Source organism: Acinonyx jubatus, chromosome A3 (genome assembly GCF_027475565.1).
Source record: "Acinonyx jubatus isolate Ajub_Pintada_27869175 chromosome A3, VMU_Ajub_asm_v1.0, whole genome shotgun sequence".
In the NCBI taxonomy this organism is placed as follows: Eukaryota; Metazoa; Chordata; class Mammalia; order Carnivora; family Felidae; genus Acinonyx; species Acinonyx jubatus.
The window spans coordinates 51,438,791-51,465,560 of NC_069388.1; the positions used below are offsets into that span (position 1 = coordinate 51,438,791).

The 26,770-nt window shown below is 40.0% G+C and overlaps 1 protein-coding gene across 1 annotated transcript in view; it reads right to left on the reverse strand.

The window, feature by feature from the left end:
- Positions 1 to 26,083, reverse strand: part of LOC106977307 (sulfotransferase 1C1-like) — a 42,366-nt gene extending 16,283 nt beyond the window's left edge. The window contains exons 1-3 of the mRNA XM_015074791.3: positions 25,925 to 26,083; positions 11,074 to 11,258; positions 8,745 to 8,873 (exon numbers count right to left, since the gene is read on the reverse strand). Coding sequence (XP_014930277.1) covers positions 8,745 to 8,873; positions 11,074 to 11,245 — 301 coding nt within the window. The 5' untranslated portion in view covers positions 11,246 to 11,258; positions 25,925 to 26,083. The remainder of the gene's footprint in view (positions 1 to 8,744; positions 8,874 to 11,073; positions 11,259 to 25,924) is intronic.
- Between the last annotated feature and the right edge of the window lie 687 nt (positions 26,084 to 26,770).

A 26,770-nucleotide genomic window follows, 5' to 3' on the forward strand; every position in this document is an offset into this window, starting at 1 on the left:
TGTTCATACTACCCAAAGTAATCTACACATTTAATGCAATCCCTATCAAAATATCAACAGCACTTATTCTCAACAAATAATCCTAAAATTTGTATAAAACCACAAAAGACCCCAAATAGAACAATCTTGAAGAAGAAAAACAAAGCTGGAGGTATCACAATTCTGGACTTCAAGTTATACTACAAAGTTGTAGCAATCAAAACACTATGGTACTGACACAAACATAGACACATAGAGCGATAGACCAGGATAGAAAGCCCAGAAACAAACCCAAAATTATGTGATCAGTTAATCTTCAACAAGCAGGAAAGAATATCCAATGGGAAAAAGACTCATTCTTCAACAAGTAGTGTTGGGAAATTTGGACAGCTACATGCAGAAGAATGAAGCTGGATCACTTTCTTACACCATACACAAATATCACTTCAAACTGGATGAAAAAGGCACCTGGGTGACTCAGTCAGTTGAGCATTTGACTTCAGCTTAGTTTATGATCTTGCAGTTTGTGAGTTTGAGCTCCACATCAGGCTCGCTGCTGTCAGCTCCTTCAGATCCTCTGTCCTCCTCTCTCTCTGTTCCTCCCCTGTTTGTGTTCTCTTTCTCAAAAATAAATAAAACTTAAAAAATGGGTGAAAGACCTAAATGTGAGACCTGAAACCATAAACATCCTAGAAGAGAGAACAGGCAGTAATTTCTCTGACATTGGCCATAGCAACATTTTTCTAGACATTACTCCTGAAACAAAGGAAATAAAAGCAAAAATAAACTATTGGAACCACATCAAAATAAAAATCTTCTGCTCAGAAAAGGAAACAATTAGCAAAACTAAAAAGACACCTTACTTAATGGGAGAAGATATTTGCAAATTATATATCTGATAAAGGGTTAGTATCTAAAATATATAAAGAACATATATAATTCAATGCCACAAAAACCAAGGGCACTTGCCACTAAAGTGGGCAGTTTTGCCACTAAAGTGGGCAGAAGACATGAATAGACATTTCTCCAGGAAGACTTACAGATGGCCAACAGACACATGAAAAGATTTTCAACATCACTCATCATCAGGGAAATGCAAATCAAAACTACAATAATGGGTGCCTGAGCGGCTCAGTCGATTGAGTGTTGGACTTTGGCTCAGGTCATGATCTTGCAGTTCATGGGCTTGAAACCTTCAAAGCTCAGAGCCTGGAGCCTGCTTTGTATTCTGTCTCTCCCAATCTCTCTCTGCCCCCTTTTCATGCTCTCCCTGTCTCTTTCTCTCTCTCTCTCAAAAATAAACTTAAAAAATATATGTATATATTTAAAAAAATATGAGATATCACCTCACACCTGTCAGAATAGCTAAAATAAAAAACACAAGAAATAACAAGTGTTGGTGAGGATGTGGAGAAAAAGGAACCCTTTTGCACTGTTGGTGGGAATACAAACTGGTACAATCACTGTGGAAAACACTATAGAGATTCCTCAAAAAATTAAAAACAGAACTACTCTACAATATAGTAATCACAGTACTGGGCATTTACCCAAAGAATATAAAAACATTAATTAGAAAGGATATATTGACCCCTATATTTATTACATCATTATTTACAATAGCCAAAATATGGAAGAAGCCAAGTGTCCATCAATAGATGAATGGATAAAGAAGATGCAGTATTACTGAGCCATAGAAAATAATGAACTCTTGCCATTTACAATGAGGTAATGACATGAATGGAGCTAGAGTGTATTATGCTAAGTGAAATAAGTCAGTCAGAGAAAGACAAATACCATATAATTTCACTCATATATGGAATTTAGGAAACAAAACAGATGAACAGAAGAAAAATTAAAAAAAAAAGAGAGAGACAAATCAAGAAAAGACTCTTAGCTATGGAGAACAAACGGATGGTTACCAGAGGGGAACTAGATGAGGAGATGGGTCAAATAGGTGAAAGAGATTATAAATACACTTATTGTGATGAGCACAGAGTAACATATAGAATTGTTGAATCACTGTATTGTATACCTGAACTAATATAGCACTGTATGTTTACTATAATTGGAATTAAAATAAAAAACTTAAAAAAATAAAAACTCCCACACATTTAAAAAAAAAGAAAAACAAAAAGGATATAACAAATAGGGAAAGAAACTAAATATTTTTTATTGCACATGACAATATTGTCACTAGCTAGACACCAACACCTGATCTTATCCACCTGCTTGTAACCACCACCATTTGTCTCACATTTTCCGTCAAGCTCTTCTTTTCAGCTTATCTCTTAACTCGGGCAAAAGACCCAATGGTCATGGCATCCTGTGATGGAAACCAAAACTATCCCTCAAGCAATAACGACTGCCCTGATGATGAGCTCCAACTGGCCCAGACCACCCAGACCAGTTTGAGCTCAACATTCAACTCACATCTGTGCAGATGGACCATGGAGTGACCTGTGGAGTGACCAACAGTTACCTTTACTTCATTATAATATTAAAATCTTCACCCAAGGAGGAGCACAGGCCTCATTAACATAACATGCAATGTATGTATAGGCATGTTTCTTTAAGGCGCATGCATGACGTTATGCCTCCCCCTTAACATACATGACAAAACTCCCCTTTCTGAATATTTATCCTAACCCTAAATAAAATGAACCCATTTACCCTTGTTGTGAGAGTCATGGCTTTGGAAATTATTCCCCATGATCTCCTTATTTGCTGCAAATAAAGTTTCCTTTGTGTGACAGCTCTACCTGGTGTAGTTTTTATCTGTGACTCACTAAGGAGTAAACTCATGTTAGTTTGACATATGACATATGATATATGACATAATTGTGAACAAACATATCAGTCATATCAATAAATGTGAGTGGGATTAAATCATCTATTATAAATAGATGATTCAAGGGGTGCTTGGCTGGCTCAGTTGGAACAGCACATGACTCTTGATCTTGGGGTTGTGAGTTAGAGCCCCATGTTGGATATAGAGATTACTTAAGTGAATAAAAATAGGTTCAAATTGGCTCATAAGAGAAAACCCAATCATATGCAGCATAGAAGACACACCTAAAACACAAGAAAGAGTAAAAATAAAAGGGTAGATAGATATACAAAATGCAAATGGAAACTACAAAAAAGCAAGGATTATGATATTATCAGATAAAGTAGTATTCAACCCCAAAAGCATTATATAAGAGAAGAAAGGAACTCTAGAGGTGCCTGGGTGGCTTGGTCAGTTAAGGGTCTGACTCTTAATTTTGGCTTAGGTCATGATCTCATGGTTCATGGGATTGAGCCCTGCATCAAGCTCTGTGTTAACAGTGCAGAGCCTCCTTGGGATTCTCTCTGTCCCTCTCTCTCTGCCCTTCCTTGTGCATGTACTTGTGTGTGCTCTCTCTCTGTCTCAGCATAAATAAGTAAACTTTAAAAAAAGAACTTTATAATGCTAAAGTCTCCATTATAATAATACAATAGAAAAATCATGAATATTTATGTACCAAATAACAGAATAACCACTTATATAAAACAGAAACCACAGTAGATGTAAGGAAAAATAGAAATACACTAATAATAGGATGTTTAATTCTTAGTACATGACAAGTCAAGTGGACAAAAAGAAAAAGCATATATAAGATTTAAGCAACATACAGAATATATTAGATCTGGATAATAGTGAATGTATTTTCTCAAGTGCACACAGAATATTCATAAAAATTGATAATATAGTACAAATGAATAATTTTCAAAAAGGTGGAATACTACAAACAACACTCTTTGATCACAAGTGCAATAAAACTAGTAATTAAATACAAACCACCCCCCCCCCCAAAAAAACACCCTTCCATCTGGAAATTAAAAACATCTACTAAATGTCTCTGGTGTAAAATTACAGGAATTCTGACAAATGTGGTAAAATGAAATGTAAAGAAAACACTACATATCAAAACCAAATATATTTAAAATAGCAATCGAGAAAAATGTATAGTCATAAACAGAGAATGGCTGAAAATGAATGGATTAAATCCCCAGCTCAAAGAACACTGACAAAATTCAACAGTGATTTATGATTAAAGACTCTGAGAAAATAAAGAATTGAAGGGAGCTTCTTTGCCCTGATAAAGAATATCTACAAAAAAGCTTTAGCTAGCATCATACTTGATGGTAAGACCTGGATGCTTTTCCCTTAAGATCAGGAAGAAGACAAGGATGTTTGTTTTCATGATTTCTGTTTGACATTGCACTGGAGGCTCCAGGGAATGCAATAAAGCAAGGACAAGAAAATAACAGATATCCAGACTGGAAAGGAAGAAGAAAAATATTCATTATTCACAGAACACATGATGGTTCATGTAGAAAACCCAACAGAATATACAAAAAAGTTACTAGAGTCAATAAGCTAGGATGCAGGATACAAGGTCCAATACAAATAGCAATTATATTTCAGTATACCAGCAACAAATAAAGATTAAAATAGAAAAATGCCATTTATAATAGCATTAAATAAACATTTTTAGGGTTAAATTTGATTGAAGATGTGCCAGACCTAAGTGATAGAAGGTACCAGACACCAGCAAGGGAAATTAAACAAAGCCTAAATAATTGAGATGAACCACATTCCCAGATCAGAAATCCTGATTTTGTTAGGGTAATACTTCTTCCCAAACAGATCAATAGATTCAATGCAATCCCAACCAAATATTGGAATATATTTTTTTCCTAGAAACTAACAGCCTGATTCTAGAATTTACAAAGATCCTAAAATAGCTAAAGCAACTTTGAAAAAGAAGAAATCTGAATTTATAATACCTAATTTCAAAGCTTATAAAGCTACAGCAAGCAGAAGGTGTAGTGTTGGCATAGAGATAGACACAAAATGGAGAGGAACAGAATAGAAAATCTAGAATATACCTATACATATATGGTTAGTTGATTTTGGAAAAGAGGCCAAAGTTATTCAATGGGAAAAAAAGATATATTTTTTTCAACTAATGGTGCTAGAATAGTTGACCCAATCAATAATGGGTTTTCAATAGGTATTATTTTAAAAATAAAAAAATAACTTGGGCTTGAGAGTTAATAATTTGCTCAATGTCACCCAGATAAACATTTGAAGCTGGATTATTTGATTCCAAAGTCTATGGCTTTTCATCATTGGGTTGTCATCTATTACAAAAGCTAGTATTTGCCACTATTTACTTTATAAAAACATGTCCTTTATTCTTAACTGATTTCAAGCTCTTCAAGGGTGCTGTCTGTGACTGTGTGCTGTTTCCTTTTTTTTTTTTTTTAATTTTTAAGTTTAATTTTGTGGGTTTTTTTTCAAACTTTTACTTACATTCTAGTTAGTTAACATATAGAGTAATAATGGTTTTGGGAGTGGAATTTAGTGATTTATCACTTACATATAACACCCAGTGCTCAACACAGCAAGTGCCCTCTTTAATATCCATCACCCATTTAGCCCATCTCCCACCCACCTCACCTCCATCAACCCTCAGTTTGTTCTCTATGGTTGAGTCTCATATGGTTTGCTTCCCTTTCTTTTTTTCCCTTCCCCTATGTTCATCTGTTTTGTTTCTTAAATCCTACATTTGATATCTGTGTATGTGTGCTGTTTCTTAGTATCTTTGGTGTGAAGTGTAATTGTTTGTTAATGATAATGATGCTATATATAATTTTGTTGGATTCTGTGGTTGACTGGTTATAGATGAAATATATTTGAAGATAATCCTCTATGCCAAAGGAGCACAATCACAGAGGAATATTGTTCTTAATCACTGGATGCTAGGAGTCCTCACCCTGCCTTCTCTGTGTTATACATTAATGATCACTCTTGAATTCCCAATCACCAGTAGGAAGTAAGCTGTCTGATGTTACCCAATTGCATATTTTATTTTATTTTATTTTATTTTATTTTATTTTGTTTTATTTTATTTTATTTTTAGATTTTCTGTTAACAAAATTTCTTTTTTTTTAATTTCTTTTAAAAAATTTACATACAAGTTAGTTAGCATATAGTGCATCAATGATCTCAGGAGTAGATTCTTTAATGCCCTTTACCCATTTAGCCCAATCCCCCTCCCATCTGGTAACCCTCTGTTTGTTCTCCACATTTAAGTCTCTTATGTTTTGTCCCCCTCCCTCTTTTTATATTATTTTTGCTTTCCTTCCCTTATGTTTATCTGTTTTGTATCTTAAAGTCCTCACATTAGTGAAGTCATATGATCTTTATCTTTCTCTGACTAATTTTGCTTAGCATTATACCCTCTAGTTCCATCCATTTAGTTGCAAATGGATTTCATTCTTTTTGAATCTTATGGGAGTCCTCTGTGCTTCCTGGATTTTGATGTCTGTGTCTTTCCTGGGTTAGGAAAGTTTTTCTTTTTTTTTGAAAAGTGTTTTTTGCTATGATTTGCTCACATAACCCTTATACCCCTTTTTCTGTCTCTTCATCTTCTGGGACTATGATTCTGATGTTTTTCCTTTTTAATGAGTCACTGATTTCTCTAATTCTTAAATCGTGACCTTTTGCCTTAGTCTCCCTCTTTTTTTCTGCTTCATTATTCTCCATGTTTGTCCTCTATATCACTGATTCACTGTTCTGCCTTACCCATTCTTGCCACCGTGGCATCCATTCGACATTGCAGCTCAGTTATAGCATTTTATTTCATCTTGACTAGCTTTTACTTCTTTTATCTCCACAGAAAGGGATTCTAATCTATTTTTGACCCCAGCTAGTATTCTTATTAACATGATTCTAAATTCTGGTTCAGACATCTTGCTTGTATCTGTGTTGATTAAGTTCCTGGCTGTCATTTCTTCCTGCTCTTTCTTTTGGGGTGAATTCCCTCGTTTCATTGTTTTGAAGGAAGAAAAGGAATTAATAAGGTAAAAATTTTTTTAGTTAAAAAAATTAAAAACAACACACACACACACACACACACACACACAAATCAAATAAATGATGTTAGGCCCTAGGTGTGTTTTGGTCTGGTTGTTGAAAGAAGCTTGATAGATTAGAGAAAAGAGAGGGGGAAAAAAAAGAAAAACATTTGAAAATTTGAAAAAATGAGTAGAATGAAATAAAATGAAATGATGGAATAGAATTTGAAAAATTTTACAAAAAAAATATATAGTAGAAAAAAGTTAAAGAAAAATATTTTTAATAAAAATGGAAAATAAAAATAATTTTTTTCTCTTTCTGTTTACAAGAAAAAGAAAAGAAAGGAAAAAGGAAAAAAAAAAGAAAATTGAATAGATGGACCAGTGAACGACTGAAATACAACTGAAATTACATCATTTTCTCCTAGATGTCAAACTATGAAGCACTTTATAGTCCGTAAACTAAGCAGGCAGAGAGAGTTGTGGTGTTCCTGAAGAGCAAGATTGGCCCAATTGGGCTAGGCTTAGTGTAATGGCTCCATTCTCCAGTAGGTGGTGCTGCTTAGCTTACTGGGGTGGATTGTTGTGGCACTTGTAGATGTGTACACGCATGCACGGGAGGGGTGAAAATGATGCCACCCAGTTACCTAGTCTCTAGTATCAGTACTCTGTTCTCCCCAATCAGCAATTGTGCACCCATCCTTTGTCTCTGGCTTCCATCTACTGCCTGCTTTTACACTGTCTGTGACCACGCCATCAGGTTGCCATGTGGCACCTCTCTCCTGAGTTCTATCTCAGATGTGGCTGTGTTTCCTGACCCCTCGCTTCTGAGGGACTGCAGCTTTGACCCTCTGGAGGAGGGTCTCACCAAGCAATGGCCGGGTGCTGGCTGCACCCAGGAACGAGGGACCGAGCTGCTGCAATGGCAGCTTTGTGGGACCGAGCTGCTGCCAGTGCCCAGAGACTGGGGCTGGGTGTCAGCCTTCCCCAGAAAAAGTTCACATGATCATGTAGCAGCAGCATTTCAGGGATTATGGAAAGTCACAACACACATCTGGCATCAGGCTTCACCCTTAATGACCTTGTTCCAGCAGCAGCAAATGTGGTTGTTCTCTAGGGTCTGCTGGGACCAGGTGGCCACACAGCCTCTACCAAATGATTTCCAGCAGGGGAACCACTTTTCCTCATGTGGCCTGAGGATCCCCAGACCTCACTCTGCTCCTGGGAATTTGCCCTTCCCACCAAAGCACTGCCAGGTATTGAGCTGCAGAGTTTCAGACCCTGCACTCCCCCTGTTTATAGAGTCTCAATGGAATTTAAACCCTCTCCTTTCTCCTTTCTCCCTTTTTAGTTCAGTTCCTGCAGCTGTTTCCACTTTTCCACTTTCTCTCCAGCTGCTTGGGGGGGTGCCTTTCCTGTACTCTCCCCCCATTTCTGTCCTCTCTCCTCAAGCAAAAACAGCTCCCTGCTCTCCATGGTTTCTCTCTCCCCAGTTCACCTCTCCACACCATATGCCTGCTGAGTTCTCTGGTTCAGGTTGTGCAGATTGTTGTGTTAATTCTCAAATAAGTTTTCTAGGTGTTCAGGATGGTTTAGTGTTGATCTGGCTGTATTTCATAGACATGAGGTGCAAAATAAAACTTCCATGCTGTTCTGCCATCTTGGCTCCTCCCCAATCATATATTTTAGAAGAAGAATTTAAGAGTATTATTTCCCAATTGAAGTGAGTACTTTGATCGTAACCTTTTCCCCAGTAACCTTGAAATATTTTCCAGAAGGTTGATTGTAGAAATAATTCTATTCTCAGATGCAAACTCACCTAACACAGTAGTCATGGGTCTTAGCTACAACATCATAGGCCTTATTTGGGCACTTACCTGAGTTGAAGGGTGGGGGTAGAGTCCACTCAATGAAAGGATGCCGGTCAAAGGTGTTGGCCCGTTGGCACTTCTGCACATCTCCGTCATTTTGGATCATGTCCACAATCTCCTGTGTCCAGGTGGTGCCTAGAGGCAATACTGATTGTCAATTCCATCCACTCACTGCACAGTTCAATTCATTTCCTTGATTATTTATGCATTCAGTAAAATTTACATTTGCTGAGTGTTAAACAGAATCAGCTTACTTACCTTATTCTCTTTAATTCCCAGTGCCTTGCATAGGGCTTTGCAACTGGTAAATGTAGTCTGAGTGAATGAATACTGAATCAAGTGAATGTAGGGACATACAGAGATGAATTAGCCACCCTCCCTGTCCTATGACATTTACAATCTTTTTGGAGGAGATAAGATAGGACAGTGACTGCTTTTTGCCTAGATTATATCCATTCTTCCTTTCTTTCTCAAGTTAATAGATCCTTAATTTTTAGCTGGGCATATAGCTACTTGCCTCAAAGGTAATATTTTTCTTGCATGATGTGGCCATGTCATTTTGGGAAGTTGTCTTTAAAGGGAAGGGACATGAACTTACTCCTCCCTTCCTTCCTTCTTGCTGCTTTTTGGAATGTGCATGTGATAGCTAGAGCTCCAGGAGTCAGATTGGGCAATAAAACCAAAAGCTACACCTGGAGATGGTGCAGCAGAAAGTTAGAAAAAGCCCAGGTCTTTGATGATCAAGGCAGCCACCATTTCATAACTGACTACTAATTCTCCAGACTGCTTTTTCTTTTGTGTTATTTTGGGTTTTTGACACTTCTGGCCAAATTGAATCCAAACAGATACAGAAGAGGAATGGACATAGACATATAGATAGGCAAAGAGGTAGACTGTGCTCATTGTCCATCAGATACCCATTTTCCTCTTTACATCAGAAGTATTTGTGTCTTTCTGGCTTTTAGCAAAACCTGCTCCTTACTGATACATATGACATATACACAGATAACTAGAAGATGAACAGTATATAGTAAAAGCCAGAAAGGATGTGCAAAGGGCTAGAGGACTGGTCTACAGAGGAGGAGATCCAACTTGCTGTGGAAGAGGTCAGTAAGGCTCAGCTGAGATGGCTTTGGAGTGTAGAGTCAAGCAGGACTGAATGTGCATTCACATTAAGAAGCCAGGGCATCCCAGGCAGGGAGCCTCAGGAGCAGGATAAAGAGTCACATTTCCTCACTGGGAAGTAAAAGCAGGCTCACAGTGGGTAGGAGGTGGTAGGGAAGGTGAGGGAATAAGGCTGGAGACTTGGGGACTGTCTTATGAGGGGCTTTGGGACTGACTGCATAATTTCAAAGGTGAGCTGAAAAACATTTCTGCTCTGAGGTGCAATGCAAATTCAAATTCAGTTCTGGGCAGGAGAAATGTCCTGTGCAAATCAGACAGAGAAGGAGATTCTTGAAACAACTGAACCCTTCTCTAGTTGATGACAGGAAGACCCTTCTCTAGTTTAAGTAATGCTGAATCATGAGAACAGAGTGAGGTTAAGGAGGGAATTCCCAGCCAGAGAGGACAGGAACAGTCTAATGAAGGTTTGAAGAACTGTAGTGACCAGACTATTTTATGAGTTCTTTCTGGTTATGAATACCTAGAGTCCCTCTTGGTGAGTCAAATGGTCACTGGGACTTTCCCAAACTGGCTACAGCTTCAACTTCCATGCCTCACTCAGTCACTTGACATTATAAGCACAGGTAATGCAGGGGGATCATCAATCATTCCTGGAGCTTCCCCAGTTAGGATTCTCCCAACACTGTACAAGCCTGGGAACCCTTGCCTTTTCAGACTTTCACTTTTGTCACAACCTCCTCTTCATTTTATGAGGTCCTGGTAAGTATCATCTCCCCTCCTCCAGATTCTTCCCACTGTGCTTGGGGTTTGGACCCAGTACTATCAGAACATTTCATATTGGGGTGAAAGCCCTCATTTCCACATCAGTGTCCCCCACTAAGAGATGTTTTTTATGGGCAAGGGGTGCTGTCACTCCAGGACTTCCTCATGGATGGGAACCAGGAGTGGCTGGGTTGGCAAGATGACTGTGATAACTTCTGCACAATTTCTCAGACTCTGCTTTTAAATAATTCATTCAGTCCTTTGAAGATTTGGGATTCTGGCAATCTCTTTCTCCATCAGAGACCTAAGAAAACAGGAGAACCTTGGATCCTAGGGGATTGGAGCCCAGAAACAAGTCTGGTTTCATTTTTCCTGGGGCCAGGCCTGGAGAAAATCTGCATTTTTTAAAATCAGGAGGCCCCTGCTCCTCTATAGCTGGCAAACCTACCTGCCTTGGCATAGGATGCAATGAGGAGATCATCAGGTCTTGCTTGGAAATTCCAGATGTTGTCCCAATTTTCACTCATCATCTTGGTCACAAGGATTCCATTCACTTCCTTGGTTTCTGATTGTATGTATTTTCCCACCAGCTGAAGATCTTTCATTTCCTCCAGGGACATCTTTCTACATAGACTTATGAGACAGATGCATAAAAGAAAAGTGTGCTTGTGTCAGCTTAGAACAGTCATTCCTGTCAAGAAAATATTCTCTGAGAAAGTTAGGAGAAGGGCACTTGGGTGCCTCAGTCAGTTAAGGGTCTGACTTTGGCTCAGTTCATAACCTCTCGGTCTGTGAGTTTGAGCCCCCATCGGGCTCTGTGCTGACAGCTCAGAGCCTGGAGCCTGCTTCAGATTCTGTGTCTCCCTCTCTCTCTGCCCCTACCCACTTGTACTCTCTCTCTCTCTATCTCAAAAGTAAAATAAACGTAAAAAAAAAGAAAGAAAGAAAGAAAGAAAGGAGATACATGGTGGGCATTCATTACTATACTTAATGTTAACTTAAGTAAGAGAAGTCATGGTGGAGCCAGAAAGCATTTTCAATAGCTTTGTTTTAGAGCATCAGGATGGTGAAGACAGGAACATATTTCAGAGGAAAGCACACTGGGAAATCAGCTAGATTGCATGGGTTTCAAGGAGCTCATCAGAGATGGCTTGTCTGAGGCCTGAGTGACAAGAGGGGACCAGGGCAGAAGGCCACTGGGTTCACAGGCCCTTGTCAAGTTTGAGCAACAAGAGAGGGCAAGAACAGAATCAGCACTTGGGCTAATTGGGTCGGTGAAATCATGTATGACCTAGACAGCTCTAGATCTGACCAGAGTCATAGAGTGGGTGGGGCAGAAAGGGATCTCAGTGTGTCAGGTCTGCATTACACGAAAGTCTCCCTGCAGGTCTACAGCTCCAGGTATCACACCCTGCCCCAAATCTCTGGCTGAAGAGCAACATTTGCCAGCTGAGAAGGTAACCTCAGTTTGCTTGGGGGAGTAACCCCCACTGGCTTGGGATGCCACAGCTGTTCCCTTTGCAGATAACTTATTTCAGTTTCTTGAAATCCTACATCTATTATAGAAATGTAGCACACTAAATCAAACCACAGCATTACTAGTTTTAAGTTTAAGAATAATCTTGGCACACTTAGTAAGTACTTATTATGTAGAAGAAACTTTGACATACTGGAATATCCAACAGATAAGCCTTGCAATTAGAAGTTAAAATGTTATTGGGGTGCCTGGGTGGCTCAGTCGGTTAAGTGTCCAGCTTCGGCTCGGGTCATGATCTCACAGTTTGTGAGTTCGAGTCCCGTGTTGGGCTCTGTGCTGACAGCTCAGAGCCTTGAGCCTGCTTTGGATTCTGTGTCTTCCTGTCTCTCTGCTTGCACTCTCTCTCTCTCTCACAAATAAATAAAATGTTAAAAAAATAAAAAAAAGAAGTTAATATGTTATTATTTTAATGTTTAGACTTGGGATTTTAGGCTGAAAGTTTAGGCAATTTTACTTTGTTTACGAGAAATGTTTAAGAGAATTTAAGAGTCAATTCAAAGCTTAATTTTGCTAGATTTGTGAGATTTAATGAAGTAATTAGGATTTCTTCCTATTTTGTTATTGTCAGACAACCAAAGAACTTAAAAAGAATAAATGTAATTTAAAATATTTAGTGGAATCTTATTAACTAGGTTGAAGAAGCCTTTGTAAGTGGAAAACATTTACACATATGCCCTTGATATTCTGTGATCTACTGTTTTAATCTTAATTCTCAGTTTTGCTTTCTCATCTGTAGTATGAGGGGATCAGGCTATAACTCCAAGTTTCCTCTGACTTAACTGCATATCTAATTTAACATTTTCTTTAGCTGAAAGTCAGATAAAATCATGACCACTCCATTCACAAGGAGGTTTTTGCTTCCTGAATCTCTTCCCTCAATCCTAAAATTTAAAGTGATCAAGCAGAATATGCAATTGCGCTCTTGACAGAGCTTGACTGTGGCATTTCCCTTCACCTGTCCTCCACCTTGGGGGTCTTCATGCAGGCATGGCACACCACATCCAGGTCTGTCATTCCAACTGGTCTGTTCCTCCTCCATCTCTCTCCTAGCTATTTTCAGGCAGCAATAGATGCTTCTGGATCACTTGGGATGCCTCTGTGACTGCAGGGGAGGCTTGGGAGCTTGTGGTTCTCCAGCAGATGGGCTCTGGGTCTTGTTCTTCCATTTGGATGGGGCAGGTTTGCATTTACCTATCTTCTATTTTGGGTTTCCAGATACATTTTGTTTTGAAGAAAGGGCTCTGGGATGCCTAGAACAAGTGTGACAACCACCTTTTTAGGACACTGCTCTCTACTTCTAAAGCAGCAATTACAGTACTTTTCCAGGAATTAATGTCCCTAAAGTCAGAGGAGATGAATATTGGGGGTGGAGGAGAAGAGACAGGTGGAAGTGTACCCTAAAGCATACTGAAGCAAATGAAACAGTTTTGGAGAACTTTCTTTTCTCTTAATGATTAAATGAGTTGCAGTGGAATATTGTTCAGAACTAAAAAGATGTGAGCTATTAAGCCATGAAAAGACATGGCAGAAACTTAAGTGCATACTACTAAGTGAAAGAAGTCAATCTGAAAAGACTTTATTACTGTATGATTACAACCACCTGCCATTCTGGAAAAGGTAAAACCATGGAGACAGCAAAAAGATCAGTGGTTGCCAGGGGTTGGGGGGAGGGAGGGAAGAATAAGTGCAGCAGAGACTGTCTTTAGATACTCTGTATAATACTATAATGATGGACACGTCATTAAACATTTGTCCAAACCCATAGATCAGACGGCACCAAGAGAGAAACCTAATGTAAACTATGAATTTGGGATGATTATGACGTACTGATGCAGGTTCATCAATAGTAACAAATGTGACACTCTGGTGGAGGATTTTTCAAAAAAATTTTTTAGTGTTATTCATGAGTGGTATTTTAAAAAATTCAATTTCTGGTATATAGAAATACAATTGATTTTTGTGTATTGATCTGTATTCTGCAATCCTGCTAAATTCACTTAATTAGTTCTACAAGGTTACTTATTGGTTCCTTCAGAAAAACAATATTACTTCCTTTCTTCCCATTGCCTTATTGCATTAGCTATGACTTCCAGTAAAATGTTGAACAGAAGTGGTTAAAAACAAACTTCCTGGTCTTGTTCCCAATTTTGGGAGTAAAGCATTCCATCTTTCATCTTCAAGTATGACATTAGCTATAGGTTTTCTGTAATGCCCTTTATTAGTAAAATGAAGTTCCCTTCTATTACTAGTTTGATGAGAGTTTTAGCATAAATGGATATAGAATTTTGTCAAATTATTATTCTGCATTTACTGAGACCATTACACAAATTTTTCTTTTTAAGGCTATAAAAATTGTGAACTACATTGTTTGATTTTCAAATGTTAAACCAACTTTGCATCCTTGGGATAAACCCTACTTGGTCATGACATATTACCATTTTTGTCAATTGTTGGGTTGGATTTGGTAGAATTTTTGAATCCATGTTTGCAAGGAATATTGGTGTGTAGACTGTAGTTGTTATTCTTTAATTGAAATGTCTTCATTTGGTTTTGGTGTTAGGTTAATGCTTGCCTTTGACTATTTATGCCTTTAAATTGTGTGTTTAGATCATTTTCATTTGCTGTGATTATTGATATGGTTGAGTTTAAATGTACCACTTTTCTATGTGTTTTCTATTTGTCTCATCTGTTCTTTGCTGTTTTTCTTGTCTTACCCTCTTTTGGATTAATTAGAATACTTTTTATAATTTTATTTTATCTTCTTTATCTGCTTATTAGTGATATATAGTTGTTTTTGTTTTTAAATGATTGCTCTGGAGTTCACAGTATACATGTTTTAATTCATCACATTCTACTCTATGTAACATTATACTAATTCATATATAGTATAAAGATGGTAATAGCACATACTTCCTTTTGTTTCCACTCAACCTTTGTGCTTGGTTGCCATTCATATTTACCTCCACATACATTATAGACTCTACAATACCTTGTTGTTATCTTTTGCTTTCAACAGACATCTTTATTTTAAATATTTTTTAAATTATGAGAAATGCCTTTTATATTTACCCACATATTTACCATTTCTAGTGCTCCTCATTCTTTGTATAGACCTACATTTCTGACCGGTTATCGTTTACCAGAAGAACTTCCTTTTCTGTTTCTCCATTTCTTCGACTGGTCTGCTGGTAATTCTCTCAGCTTTTCTATGTCAACAAGTGTTTTTATTTTGACTTCATTTTTGGAAGCTTTTTGCTGGGTCTGGAATTGTAGGTGCACGTTTTTGTCTTTCAGTACTTTCAGGATGTTGTTCCATGTACTCTGGCTCATCTCTGTTTCTCTGTACTGCATCTTGTTTCTTGGATGGTTCTTAATATGTTCTTTTTGTTTCTGGCCCTCAACGATTTCATTTTATTGTGCATTCATGTGTTTTATCTCATGTTTCTTTTGCTTGAGATTTATTTGGGCTTCTTGGATCTGTGAGTTTATACTTTTCATCCAATTATGAAAATTTTGGTCATTACTTCAAGTTTATTCCATTCCTCATCTTTCTCCTCCCATTTTGAGACTCACACTACACATTTGTTAGACTGCACAATGTCCCACAGTTTTTTAATTTTTATTTTTAAATGTTTATTTATTTTTGAAGGAGAGACAGAGTGTGAGTGGGGGAAGGGCAGAGAGGTAGGGAGACACAGAATCTGAAAAAGGCTCCAGGCTCTGTGCTGTCAGCACAGAGCCTGATGCAGGGCTTGAACTCATAAGCTGTGAGATCATGACCTGAGCCGAAGTCATATGCTTAACCGACTGAGCCACTCAGGCACCCCCACAATGTCCCATAGTTTAATGATGCTTCATTCTGTTTTTCCCCTAATCTTCTGTGTTTCATTTTGAATAATTTCTATTTTGTTACACCTCCAAGTTTACTAATCTTTTCTTTAGCACTGTCCAGTCTGTTGCTTATCCTGTTCATAGTGTTGTCCATATTTGATGTTGTTTCTTTTTTTCATCTCTGAAAGTTTAATTGGGTCTTTTATATATCTTACATATCTCTGCCACCATGATCACACTTTCCTCTACCTTTTTGAAGATATGGAGTATTTTTAAAATAGCTGTTTTATTTTATTTCTTTTTGGGGGGAGGATATTTTTTAAAAATTTATTTTATGTAACCAAAACAGTTCATTCATTTCTCATAACACTTTCTCCTCACCTCTCCTCACCTCTGACAACCACCAATCTGTTTTCTGTACCTATGAGCTTACTTTAAAAAATACATGTATATTTTTTTCTGGATTTCACATAGAAGAGAGATCATACAGTATTTGTCTTTCTCTGTCAGATTTATTTCAGTTAGAATAATGCCTTTGAGGTCCATCCATATGGTTGCAAATGGCAATATTTCATTTTTTTAAGTAATCTCTACACCCAATGTGGGGCTTGAACTCCTAACCTCGTGATCAAGAGTCACATGCTCTACCAACTGAGCCAGACAGGTGCCCCTTATTCTTTTTTTGTTTATGTTTTGTTTTTAATGTTTATTATTTTTGACACAGAGGGAGAGAGAGAGACAACACATATGTGTGGGCACATGTGTGTGAGAGGGGGAGGGGCAGAGAGGGGGGACATAGGATCTGAAGCAGGCTCCACACTGACAGCAGTGAGCCCGATGTGGGATCGAACTCATGAACCATTAGATCTTGACCTGAGCCAAAGTCAGACGTTAAACCTACTGAGCTGCCCAGGCACCCCCCCCCTTTTTTAATGGCTGAATAATATTCCATTGTATATGTACACCACAAATCCCTTGTCAATTTATTCATTGAGGAACACTTAGGTTGTTTCCATATCTTGGCTATTGTAAATAATGCTGCAGTGAACATGGGGGTGCATGTATTTTTTTTTAATTAGTGTTTTCATGTTCTTCATTAAATACACAAAAGTAGAATTGTTGGATCATATAGTAGATGGATTTTTAATATTGTGAGAAATTTCCATACTGTTTTCATAATGGCTGCACCAATTTACCTTCCCATCAACAGTGCACAATCCTCACCATCACTTGCCATTTGGTGTCATTAAACAGGTGAGCCTCCTTCACTTTAAGTCTCGAAGTGGTCAGCTGCCTCTGTGTTGAGCCCTGGGGTGGGGGAGTCTGAGCACATGAGCCCCTTAAGAGCTGTTTCTCAGTTTGCTATATATAGTCTTATGGGTCTTGGGACATGAGCTTCCTTGGTTTTCAAAGTTAGATGTTTTAGAGACCCATTTCTCAGGTGTGTGCCTTAAAAGTTGGGGTGCTCGATGTGGGCTCTTCAGGGAGAAACTGTGGGTTTTGATTTTCCTCCCAGCTGTGAGTTGCAGCACCAAAGGTAGGATTTTTGGTGAGATTTTGTCCCAGTCTCTCTACCTACTTCAGTGTGGTCTTCCCATTTGCCCAATCCATAGCTGTTGCTCAGTCAGCCTTTAGGTTTTTTATTCAGGAAATTGTTCCATATGTGGCTATAGACTTAGTGAGTTTGTGAGAGGAGGTTGAGTTCAGGATCTTCCTACACCGTAATCTTGAACTGGAATTCAGTCTTTGGTGGGAAATATCCATGATGGGGAAGCTAGGAATACATTGGGAGGGGATATACAAAGAATCTCTATACCATCCTCTCGATTTTTCTGTGAACCTAAAATCACTTTAGAAAATAAATTCTTATAAAAAATTAAAATGAGTTTTCCATTCTTCCTTGTGATATATCTATTAATGTTTCATATAACAATATTTTGTCTCCACCCGGAATGTTCAAGTAAACTTGATGCTTCAGAGATATGTAGTCTGTTTCATGCACACCCAGAGCCACTACACATATTTTCTTTAGCATTTGTAGATTCGTAGATGCTATTTAAAAACAAAATTAACAGGTTACCAGTCTGGCAGGATGGCTTTAATAGGGCCATGGAGACACAGTCATAACTTTAAGAAGTGACTCTAATGGTAGAAAATCCTGACAGGCCAGTGAAGCCAACTTTGGCAGGTGTTGCCCACCATACCTGTTGGTGCTACCTCTTCTTGCTAAATGGGATGTATGTTTTGCCTGTGTTCTTTTAGAAATTGTTCTAGGTTTGGGTAGAAGTAGGAGATATTTAAAAAATGGCATTTTTTCCAAATGTAGAGAAATATGATTCTACCAGTGATTCCAAAGACAGCTTCAAGGAAGAGAGAATCTGGTCCCTGATGGAAATCCCTTTTCATCTACTATCATCTTCCTCTCCACCATGCCTGTGCTGTACCGATACTGGACTTATTTCCATTTTCTGAACCAGTCACAGTTAAGATTACTACCATTTCAGTACATACAAATGACCATACCAGAGGCTGTACTTAACCACAAGGTGGATGCCTCTCCCCTAATACAGGTCACAAACCATTTGGGGCTTTCAACTTTTGACTCTACCAACAACTCTACAGGCTCCACTTTCCATCATAAAACCAAAGCACCCACCCCCACGCCCCCGTCATTCTCTAGGTCTCACCTCCACCATTTTGGCCTTTCTTAGTTACTCTCCCTCACTACTTATTCTTCCCGTGTCTCTTCAGGTTGCGGGGGAGCTGCTGCCACACTGGTCTGGACCCACTGTAGGGCAGTTGACAGCCCTTGCAAAATGCATTGTTCTGAATTGCAAACTATACTCTCAAGCCAAACACTGGACATTTTCAGGTCATGCTTCAGTTCAGGGAGGGGACTGCCTTTTCAGCCACTGGCAGTTTGATTTCATAGGACCACTTCCTCTGTTAGTGGGCACTACCCACTTCACTATTACCTGTGTGGATACTTTTACCAGCCTACTGCTTGCTACACCCACAAGGAACATTTTCATAGAGCAGATAATATTTCTTTTCTAAGTATGTCCTGCCCCCATTCAGCCCTCTTTATACCACTGACTCAGTTCAAGGATCTCATTTTACTGCCCTGGGCCCTCCTGCAGGACATCCAATGGAAATTTCACATCCCATACCACCACAGTCCTCTGGCATTATTGAATGTCACAGTGGTCTTTTAAAGTCTTTGCTCCTTAAGTGACAGGGCAACACACAGACTCCTAAATGAACTTCGTTGCTGCAGGGACACTTTAAACTCTTGGCCATATGGCCACCACTCTCCTCACACCAATGGGCTTGTCTGGCCCTGCTGACTGATTCTTATCACACGAATCTAATGCCTTCACCTTATGAGATATTATTTACATGTTTTCTGACATTTTTGAGTCCCCTTCCCGATTTCAAATGTCAACCATCTTGCTTTCCAATATTCACCGGTGACCCAATGGAGGACAGGTGGTTAGTGATGATCCCCTGGTTGTAGGTAGTCCTGGCCCATTAGAAAAACAAAGACCCCCTCTACTGCTGCTGGGCCACACTTACCCACTTGATATGCAAATTCCAGCTGAAATTCCGAAGTTTAGTGGCTTCAGTGGATAGCTAACCACACCTCCCCACAAGAAGTGAGACCCTAAAAGCCGATAAGGAGCTCAGGATGCCTGACACCAGAAATGTTAGATGATGGTGTGTTGTGACAGTCACAACACTTTGTCCTATCCCACTTTGGAGGAGGTTACCAGCAAGCAGCTGACCCACAATGGTCCCATAGTAAATCACTACGAGGAGCAGTCAGTGCACAGGCATGAAATTATAGCATACAGATGTTTGCTGCTGCTGGTCTTACTCTGTGCCTCGTGTGCCATGCCATCTGGGTCATGGGGCTTCGCCTGGATCCCCGAGAGGCAACACTAGAGAGTTGCTGAAACTGCCTGGCCACTCGCCTGCAATTGCACCCAGAGTCAGGGGAAGGCTAGTGTTGGAAGTCGGTTCTGGAGGGGCTACACCTGAAAGGACGCCACATGTGGATACTAGCCGGCAATTCAAGCCCTCTCTCTTAAATGGGACCAATGGCACAAATGCTTAAAGGCCACCAGCCCTGCCCAAATGATCACCAGCATCCTCACCTCTGGGAACAGGCCATTACACTGCCCTAATTTCAATGCTAATTGGCTGATAGGTGTATGCAGTTCACACCAATCTCTGGCAAGACAAGGCCAAACATCAAACTGCCAAGCGCATATCACTAAATTTTCTTAAAACCATGGCTATACGTGTGCCTCCAGCTGTTCTGTTCAATAATGGAGACTCATGCCTTGGAGGAGAGCACCACCCAATCATTTGTGAGGTGCATCTCTGAGGACCCCCAAAATTTATTGAGAATTTGTGATAAATTCTCCTGGCAGGGCAAGCAAACCTTAATCAGGGCGTTTTAAATCCATGAGACCCTGTTAGACCTCTTGGCCCCTCAGTCCCCCTCCTAAGTGGCTCCCTGGGAGAGCCACTCTACTATAGCATGGCTCCCTTTGACTGTGGCTATGCTGGAGATGGCAATGCCCATGTCCACAATGGCATGAAATCTGAGACATGACCATACCAACAGTATGGGACTTGAGGATTCTGGACATGATAGAACCCTAGCCCATGACACCCCAGGACACAGCCTCATCCTGAATGCTATCTCTGTGACCTTCTCCTGTAGCAGAGATGACATCCAGGAACACATGGCAGTTGATGATGGTGAATACTCCTCGGGACTTGGTTGTGAACTGAACAGAATTTATTTATCAGAATCCCCTGCTGTTGATCCCCATTTGACATAGTTAGCTATGTTTATCCCAGGCCCCCTTGCTTGCTACTTGACTGTGAGGCAGGCTGCTCTCTGCTGTGCCTTTAAGCTTTGGGAAGCCAAGGTATGTGTCCAGTGTTACCACTTTGTGGGGCCCTTTTAACACATCACTCAATTGCTTGCTGTCATCACACCTGTTAGATTGGTCCATATCATGCATCCTACTAGGAGTTAGTGATTTTAATTTCTGTTGAGAGGACCCTTCCCTGGCTGGAGGTGCACCTGGCATAGCACTCCCCACTTCAAGAACAAAGCCGCAGGGTCACCTTCCCACACCACCCTTCCCCATAGTCACTGCTCAGGGCTCCATAATCTCCCTGTTAAGCCCTCTAATAGTCTTGTTTGTTAGTGCATTTCTTAGTGATTTCTTAATACAGATGGTTTTAGATAACCATGTGGCTTTAGATTACTTATTGGCCCAGCAAGGAGGTGTATGTCCTATAAAGGCCACCCTCTGATGCATATGTATTAATAATTCTGGACAAGTTCAGACAGCCCAACAGGTACAACTATCTTATCCAAGGGCTTTGATTTATTTTCTTGGCTGGACTGCAACAAATGAGGGGAAAGATTTGACAGGATTTTGAACTGTTGTTCATTGAATTATATTGTTGTTTGGCATTTATGCTTTGCTCATATGTTTCACGTGCTGGGTGACCAATCCATGTCAGCAGCTTTCATTATCTCTGCTGTCTGGACAGTGCCCATGAGTTTCCCTAAAGACTAAAGTCTAGGCATTGAGGGGTCACTTGTGATGTGAAAACAGCTATTTTGAGTTGCTGCCCAGGGATTTCACAGTATGACAACTTGCTCACACCCAGGGTCTGAAATTCATTCTAGGATGCCCACCATAAGTTCCTGCTTGACTTTTACCAGGGCACCTTCTAAAATAACCACTTAGGGTTAGGCCCGCAAAAAGTCAGTGACGACCATCCTGATCACCTTGTAAGAGATGCTTGCTACCCCGCTCTTGATCTCCTGCTTGCTGGTGACCTGGGACTGAAGACAGCCCTTCCCTGGGCTCATTGCATCACCTCCCTTCTGGGATGTCTAAATAATAAATCTTGTGGCTGTACTTCGTTTATGTGGGTATACTGAAATTGCATCTTCAATCAAAATGACTCCAGGGTTTTCATGGCCCCAGACTGGGAGGTCAGATGTTGAGAGAGCTACCTGTTGCCCCTGAGCTCGTGCCTCTTCATTCAGCAGGTCAGTCCTGCATATTCATACTTCAGCACATTTGCTCTGGCTTCTCAGCACAATTTATGGTCAGGAGCACTTGATATGTGGAACTTCTTTAGTTCTATTTTGAAGGTAGGATCCTCCAGACAACATTTTTGTTTGCTCTGCTGGGCTCTGTGACTGCTTTTAAAGTATTTCAGCTGGTCTTCTTTGTGGATGAATACAGCTAATAAATGTAAAAGGAACGGTAGATATAAAAACAGCACCAGTGGATGCTAACCACCATTAGATACAGTGTTGAGAGAAATAGGATATTCACACAAAGTATCCACTCACAGCAGATTATAGAGGGGAAAATGTACTTTCTAATGAAGAGATGGGGGGGCAATGACCTCCACCAAGTGTAAATTAGCATTCCTGATAGCAGAATGACCTGGATTGTGTGCCAGCTGCGATGCAGCCAGATATCAGAGGCATCACCTGGGGCATTTTCTAGTAACAATGTCTAACCTGAATTTCATCATCAAGAACTAATTGGATGCAACCAGAATGTGGACTGTTCTGTGAAATAACTGGCTTGAATTTTTCAAAAGAATCAATATCAGGGAAATAGACAACAAAAGAGAACAAAATGGTTTGGGCCAGGGGTACTGATCCAGATTTATAAGAGACAAGAGACATAACAGAAGGCAACGCAAGGATGTTTACTGAGTTCTTAACAGGAAAAAAAGCAGCTTTACAGGACATTATTGGGCAAGTTGGGGAAGTCTGAACATAGATTGCCTGCCTAGTGGTGTTCTAATAAGAGAAGAGAATGTCCTTACTTTTAGGAAATATCAACTGCAGTATGTAGGAGGTGAAGTGTCACAGTGACCTCAATTTACATTCTGATGTTCCTTTAAAATATTATACATTTATTTGTAAATAGAGAGAAAGGGTGGGGAATAGGTGCAGCAAAATCTTATTCCTTGTTGAATCTAGGAGAATGTTTATAGGTGTTCTTCACACTATTTAAACAAAAATTCATGTAGGGGCACCTGGGTTGTTCAGTTGGTTGAGCATCCGACCCTTGATTTTGGCTCAGGTTGTGATCTCAAGGCTGGTGGGTTCCAGCCTCGCATGGGTTCCAGTACCACATCAAATACAAGATATATTTGAAAAATATTTTGTCTAGTTTTTTAAAAGGACGTTCTATAACTATCGGCTTGTTCAGGGTATTTGCTTCTCTAAACATACAATTCTGTCTCTGGCTATGCCTAATATAAACTTTAAAATATTGATGGCTTCATAGTCATATTACCTAAAGTTCTAAGAAGTCTTCATATGCTGTTTGCCCTTTCTGCTGGTTCTTTATAAATGAGGTTTTAATTTTGGAGTTGTGAGTTTGTTTTCTGTGGGGACACATGTCAGAGTCCTATGTGGTCTGGTTGCGGGCTTGTCTGTCCGAGGTTTGGATGTGCCCCTGTGAGGTGGACCAGAGCTATTTCTAATTTGTGACTTATTTTTATGTTAATTTATTGTTTTGGGGTTGCTGGGCCCAGTGGGTTGTAGAATTTGATCTGTAGCACAGACTCAAGCTTACAAATCTTTAGGGGACACTTTTTTCCATCCATAACCCATGAAAACAGTCAAGCTTCCTCACTGTCTCCTGGTACAGAGAGACAAGTTTTCTTCAGAACACTTTTTTTTTCAGAATATTTTAAAGAATCCAAGTTCACGACAGGGCTGTTTATCTTCAGTTCCCTCAGGTCCCCGCTTCTGACCTTCACAGGCGAGGAGGTGGGCATTTTCCCCACCACACCCAGCAGTGGTCGGTGCCCTGCTACACCAAGCCTTTTTTCCCCTGGGTACCTTTAAATGTCCTTTTTTCTTCCTCCATGCTCAGCTTCACATTTAGGTGGATGGGGAAGCAAGATACATCCCTGGCCCAAAAGTATGCTTGTTGTATATAATAGAATTTCTTTGCATTGTCAGGATTTTCAAGCAATTTTGTTTGTTTTGTTATTGGAACCAGTTCATTAATCTATTATTTTTGGCTTAAGGGAAGAAACTATTATTCTGTACACCAGCAGAAAGGACTCCCCTGGGTTTTAAACTTTTAAAACTTCTTACATTGATTGAAAAATTAAATAACATTTATTTAAAAACCAAATTCTTTCTTAAAAGATCATCTAAACATAATAAGTTTGGTGAAAACAATTTCCATGACACAGGAAAATAGTGGTGCCCTGGAAATCTATAAACAAACTAGTTTCAGCTTCTTGATCTCAGGAACCACATTCCATTTATCTCAGGGCCTCCACAGTGCTGGTCTGATAACTGGCACAGAGTGGGATCCTGATTTTTGTTATTGTCATTAACTGACTTTAAATGTGCTTATCTATCCATCAAATAGGAAGACACATCTTTTTCTTCCTGAATCACAGCTTGCCTTCTGTGCGACCTTAACCCCAACAGCATATCGTCATTGCTACTACTTACAGACAAAGCCCCAGCCTGTGTATTTCGTTGTGGGAAAATGGAATTGGCATGTGGTCAGCTCTCCTGTGCACTGTGAAGGTGGGAGTTTCCTCCTGATTTCAAGCCCTCTGGGTCCAACCTCAATCACAGCTAAGCCAGTGGAGGCATGCATGAGATAGGACTTGCCCCGGACACTAGCCCATGAGTGCCCCCCTGCAGGCCCCTAGTTCCAGTCCCCTGTCTTGGTGGAATGTGAATGTGTCCCTTTGGGCCAGGGATGTATCTTGCTTCCCCATCCACCTATTTACTGCATTCTGACACAACTTTGTTGGGCTCCAAGGCAAGGTGAAGGGCCTAGGAGCCCACACTGCCCTGTAGAGCAGCTTTCAGGAGGTTACTGGGGGTAGTAGTTAACACTACTAGTGCCCACCTGAGGGGAGAACTTCAGCTCTGGAATGTCACAGAATTGACCTGATGCAGTTCACTCACTTGATCATGCTGGCCACACAGGGACTGTCTCCACCACCCAAGTTCTGGCATCTCGGGAAGGGGTGGGGGTTTCAGTAACGGGAGTTACTCGGGAAGGGGTGGGGGTTTCAGAGAACCTCTGAGCCTCACTTATGCAAGATGTGGGTTATGCAAGATGCCCTGCACTACCTCAGGCTCCTGTTTCTCCTGTGGCTTTGGAATGTCACAACTCAATGTCACAGCTCCCTGGCCTGAGGCTCCAGAGAGCCTGCGCATTGTCCTTCCACTCCCAGAACGAAATGTCTATGGTTGCCTAGCCTGAACCTTTTCTGAAGATAGTAAGTTAGGAGGAGAGAATTCTTTCTGTAGCCACAGAAAGGCAAAGAAGGCCTATGGTCATCCCTGTAGGCTGCTTGCCTGGGCTCCTGAATCTGCTGCCACTGTGCCCTTCAACTTTTTCAAAACAACGTCCATTGAACAGGCAGGGAATTCTGGCTCAGTCATGACACCCTTGGCAGAGAACCTGAGACCTAAGTGTCTTGGTTCGTCTGAACCCTGTTTTAGGATGGTCTCCATTATTTGACAGACACAGATTGGGAGCCTTACTCTGTGGAGGCAGACCAGCAGTATCTCCCACCTGCAGGGAGGGGAAAGACCTGGCAATAGTGTGCTCAGAGAGAATTTAAGTTAATTTTGAGGAAAGAGTTATACTTTTAATCCAGTAAGGCCACCACAGGACCAATGGACAGAGGCCTTGGGAAATTTGGGACTAGGGGCAGAAAAGTATCTTTTTTCTCCTTCAGATCTTTGAAAAACAGATTTCTCCTTTATGAGCTGTAGAAAGTAATCGGCTTTCATTCCATCTTCCTGACCTTGCTTTATATTCTCCTTGAAGGAAACTAATCTGGTGATTCCATATAAGGACTTTTGGGTAATACTCACAAGATTCCAGGCAAGTGGTTTTATGAGACCTTGATTGTTGCTTTCTATTTGTTGACACTCGATGACTCTGCTTATTTTAGGCTTTTCTTGCAGGATTCTTTGTGATTATGAAGCCTCAGATGTGTGCCACATACAAGGACAGGATGTACACTGATCCTGTCCCTCGGTTCCCTTGATATAGGACCCGCTAAGGTAAGTCGAGCATCAGCCTACATCTAAGTGCTTAACAATGGAAAGAGGAGGTGAAAGAAGTAGCCAATGAAAGCCCTGGTCATTATCTCCAGCAGATCTCACTGACAACACAGACAGACCTTTGGTTCCAAACTGTTTGCTATATGGCTGTCTATTTTCTGGCACTGGTAAACTATTTTGGAATTACAAATTTGGAATTACAAGGAAGAGTAATTCTATGGCATGTGCAGCATCACTTTCCCTGTATATCTGTAGTGTGTGCTAATAATTGATCAGGAAACTCTTTCCAATGAACCGAAATGTGTTCTCAGAATCCTTCTTAACATTTTTCAAAGAGTTCCAATTGATAATAGTTGGCTAAAAGATGAAACCTTTTGCCATTCCTGGTTTATGATGTTCATAATGCTCTGATAGAATATAAGTCAAAGGTTAAAAATGCAATGGATCTTTAAAATTTGTTTAGGATTCCATTTATTGGTAATTGCAAAATAAACATTTTTTGTTTTGTTTTGTTTGTTTAATTGAACTACCTGGGTGCCTTACACAATTCTATTATCATAAAATGTCCTTACACATGGTTATCTTGCACATTTTCAAAATCTGTTTGTTTTAATTTATTTCACAAAGTGATAGCTACATTTGCTTATGAGTTTA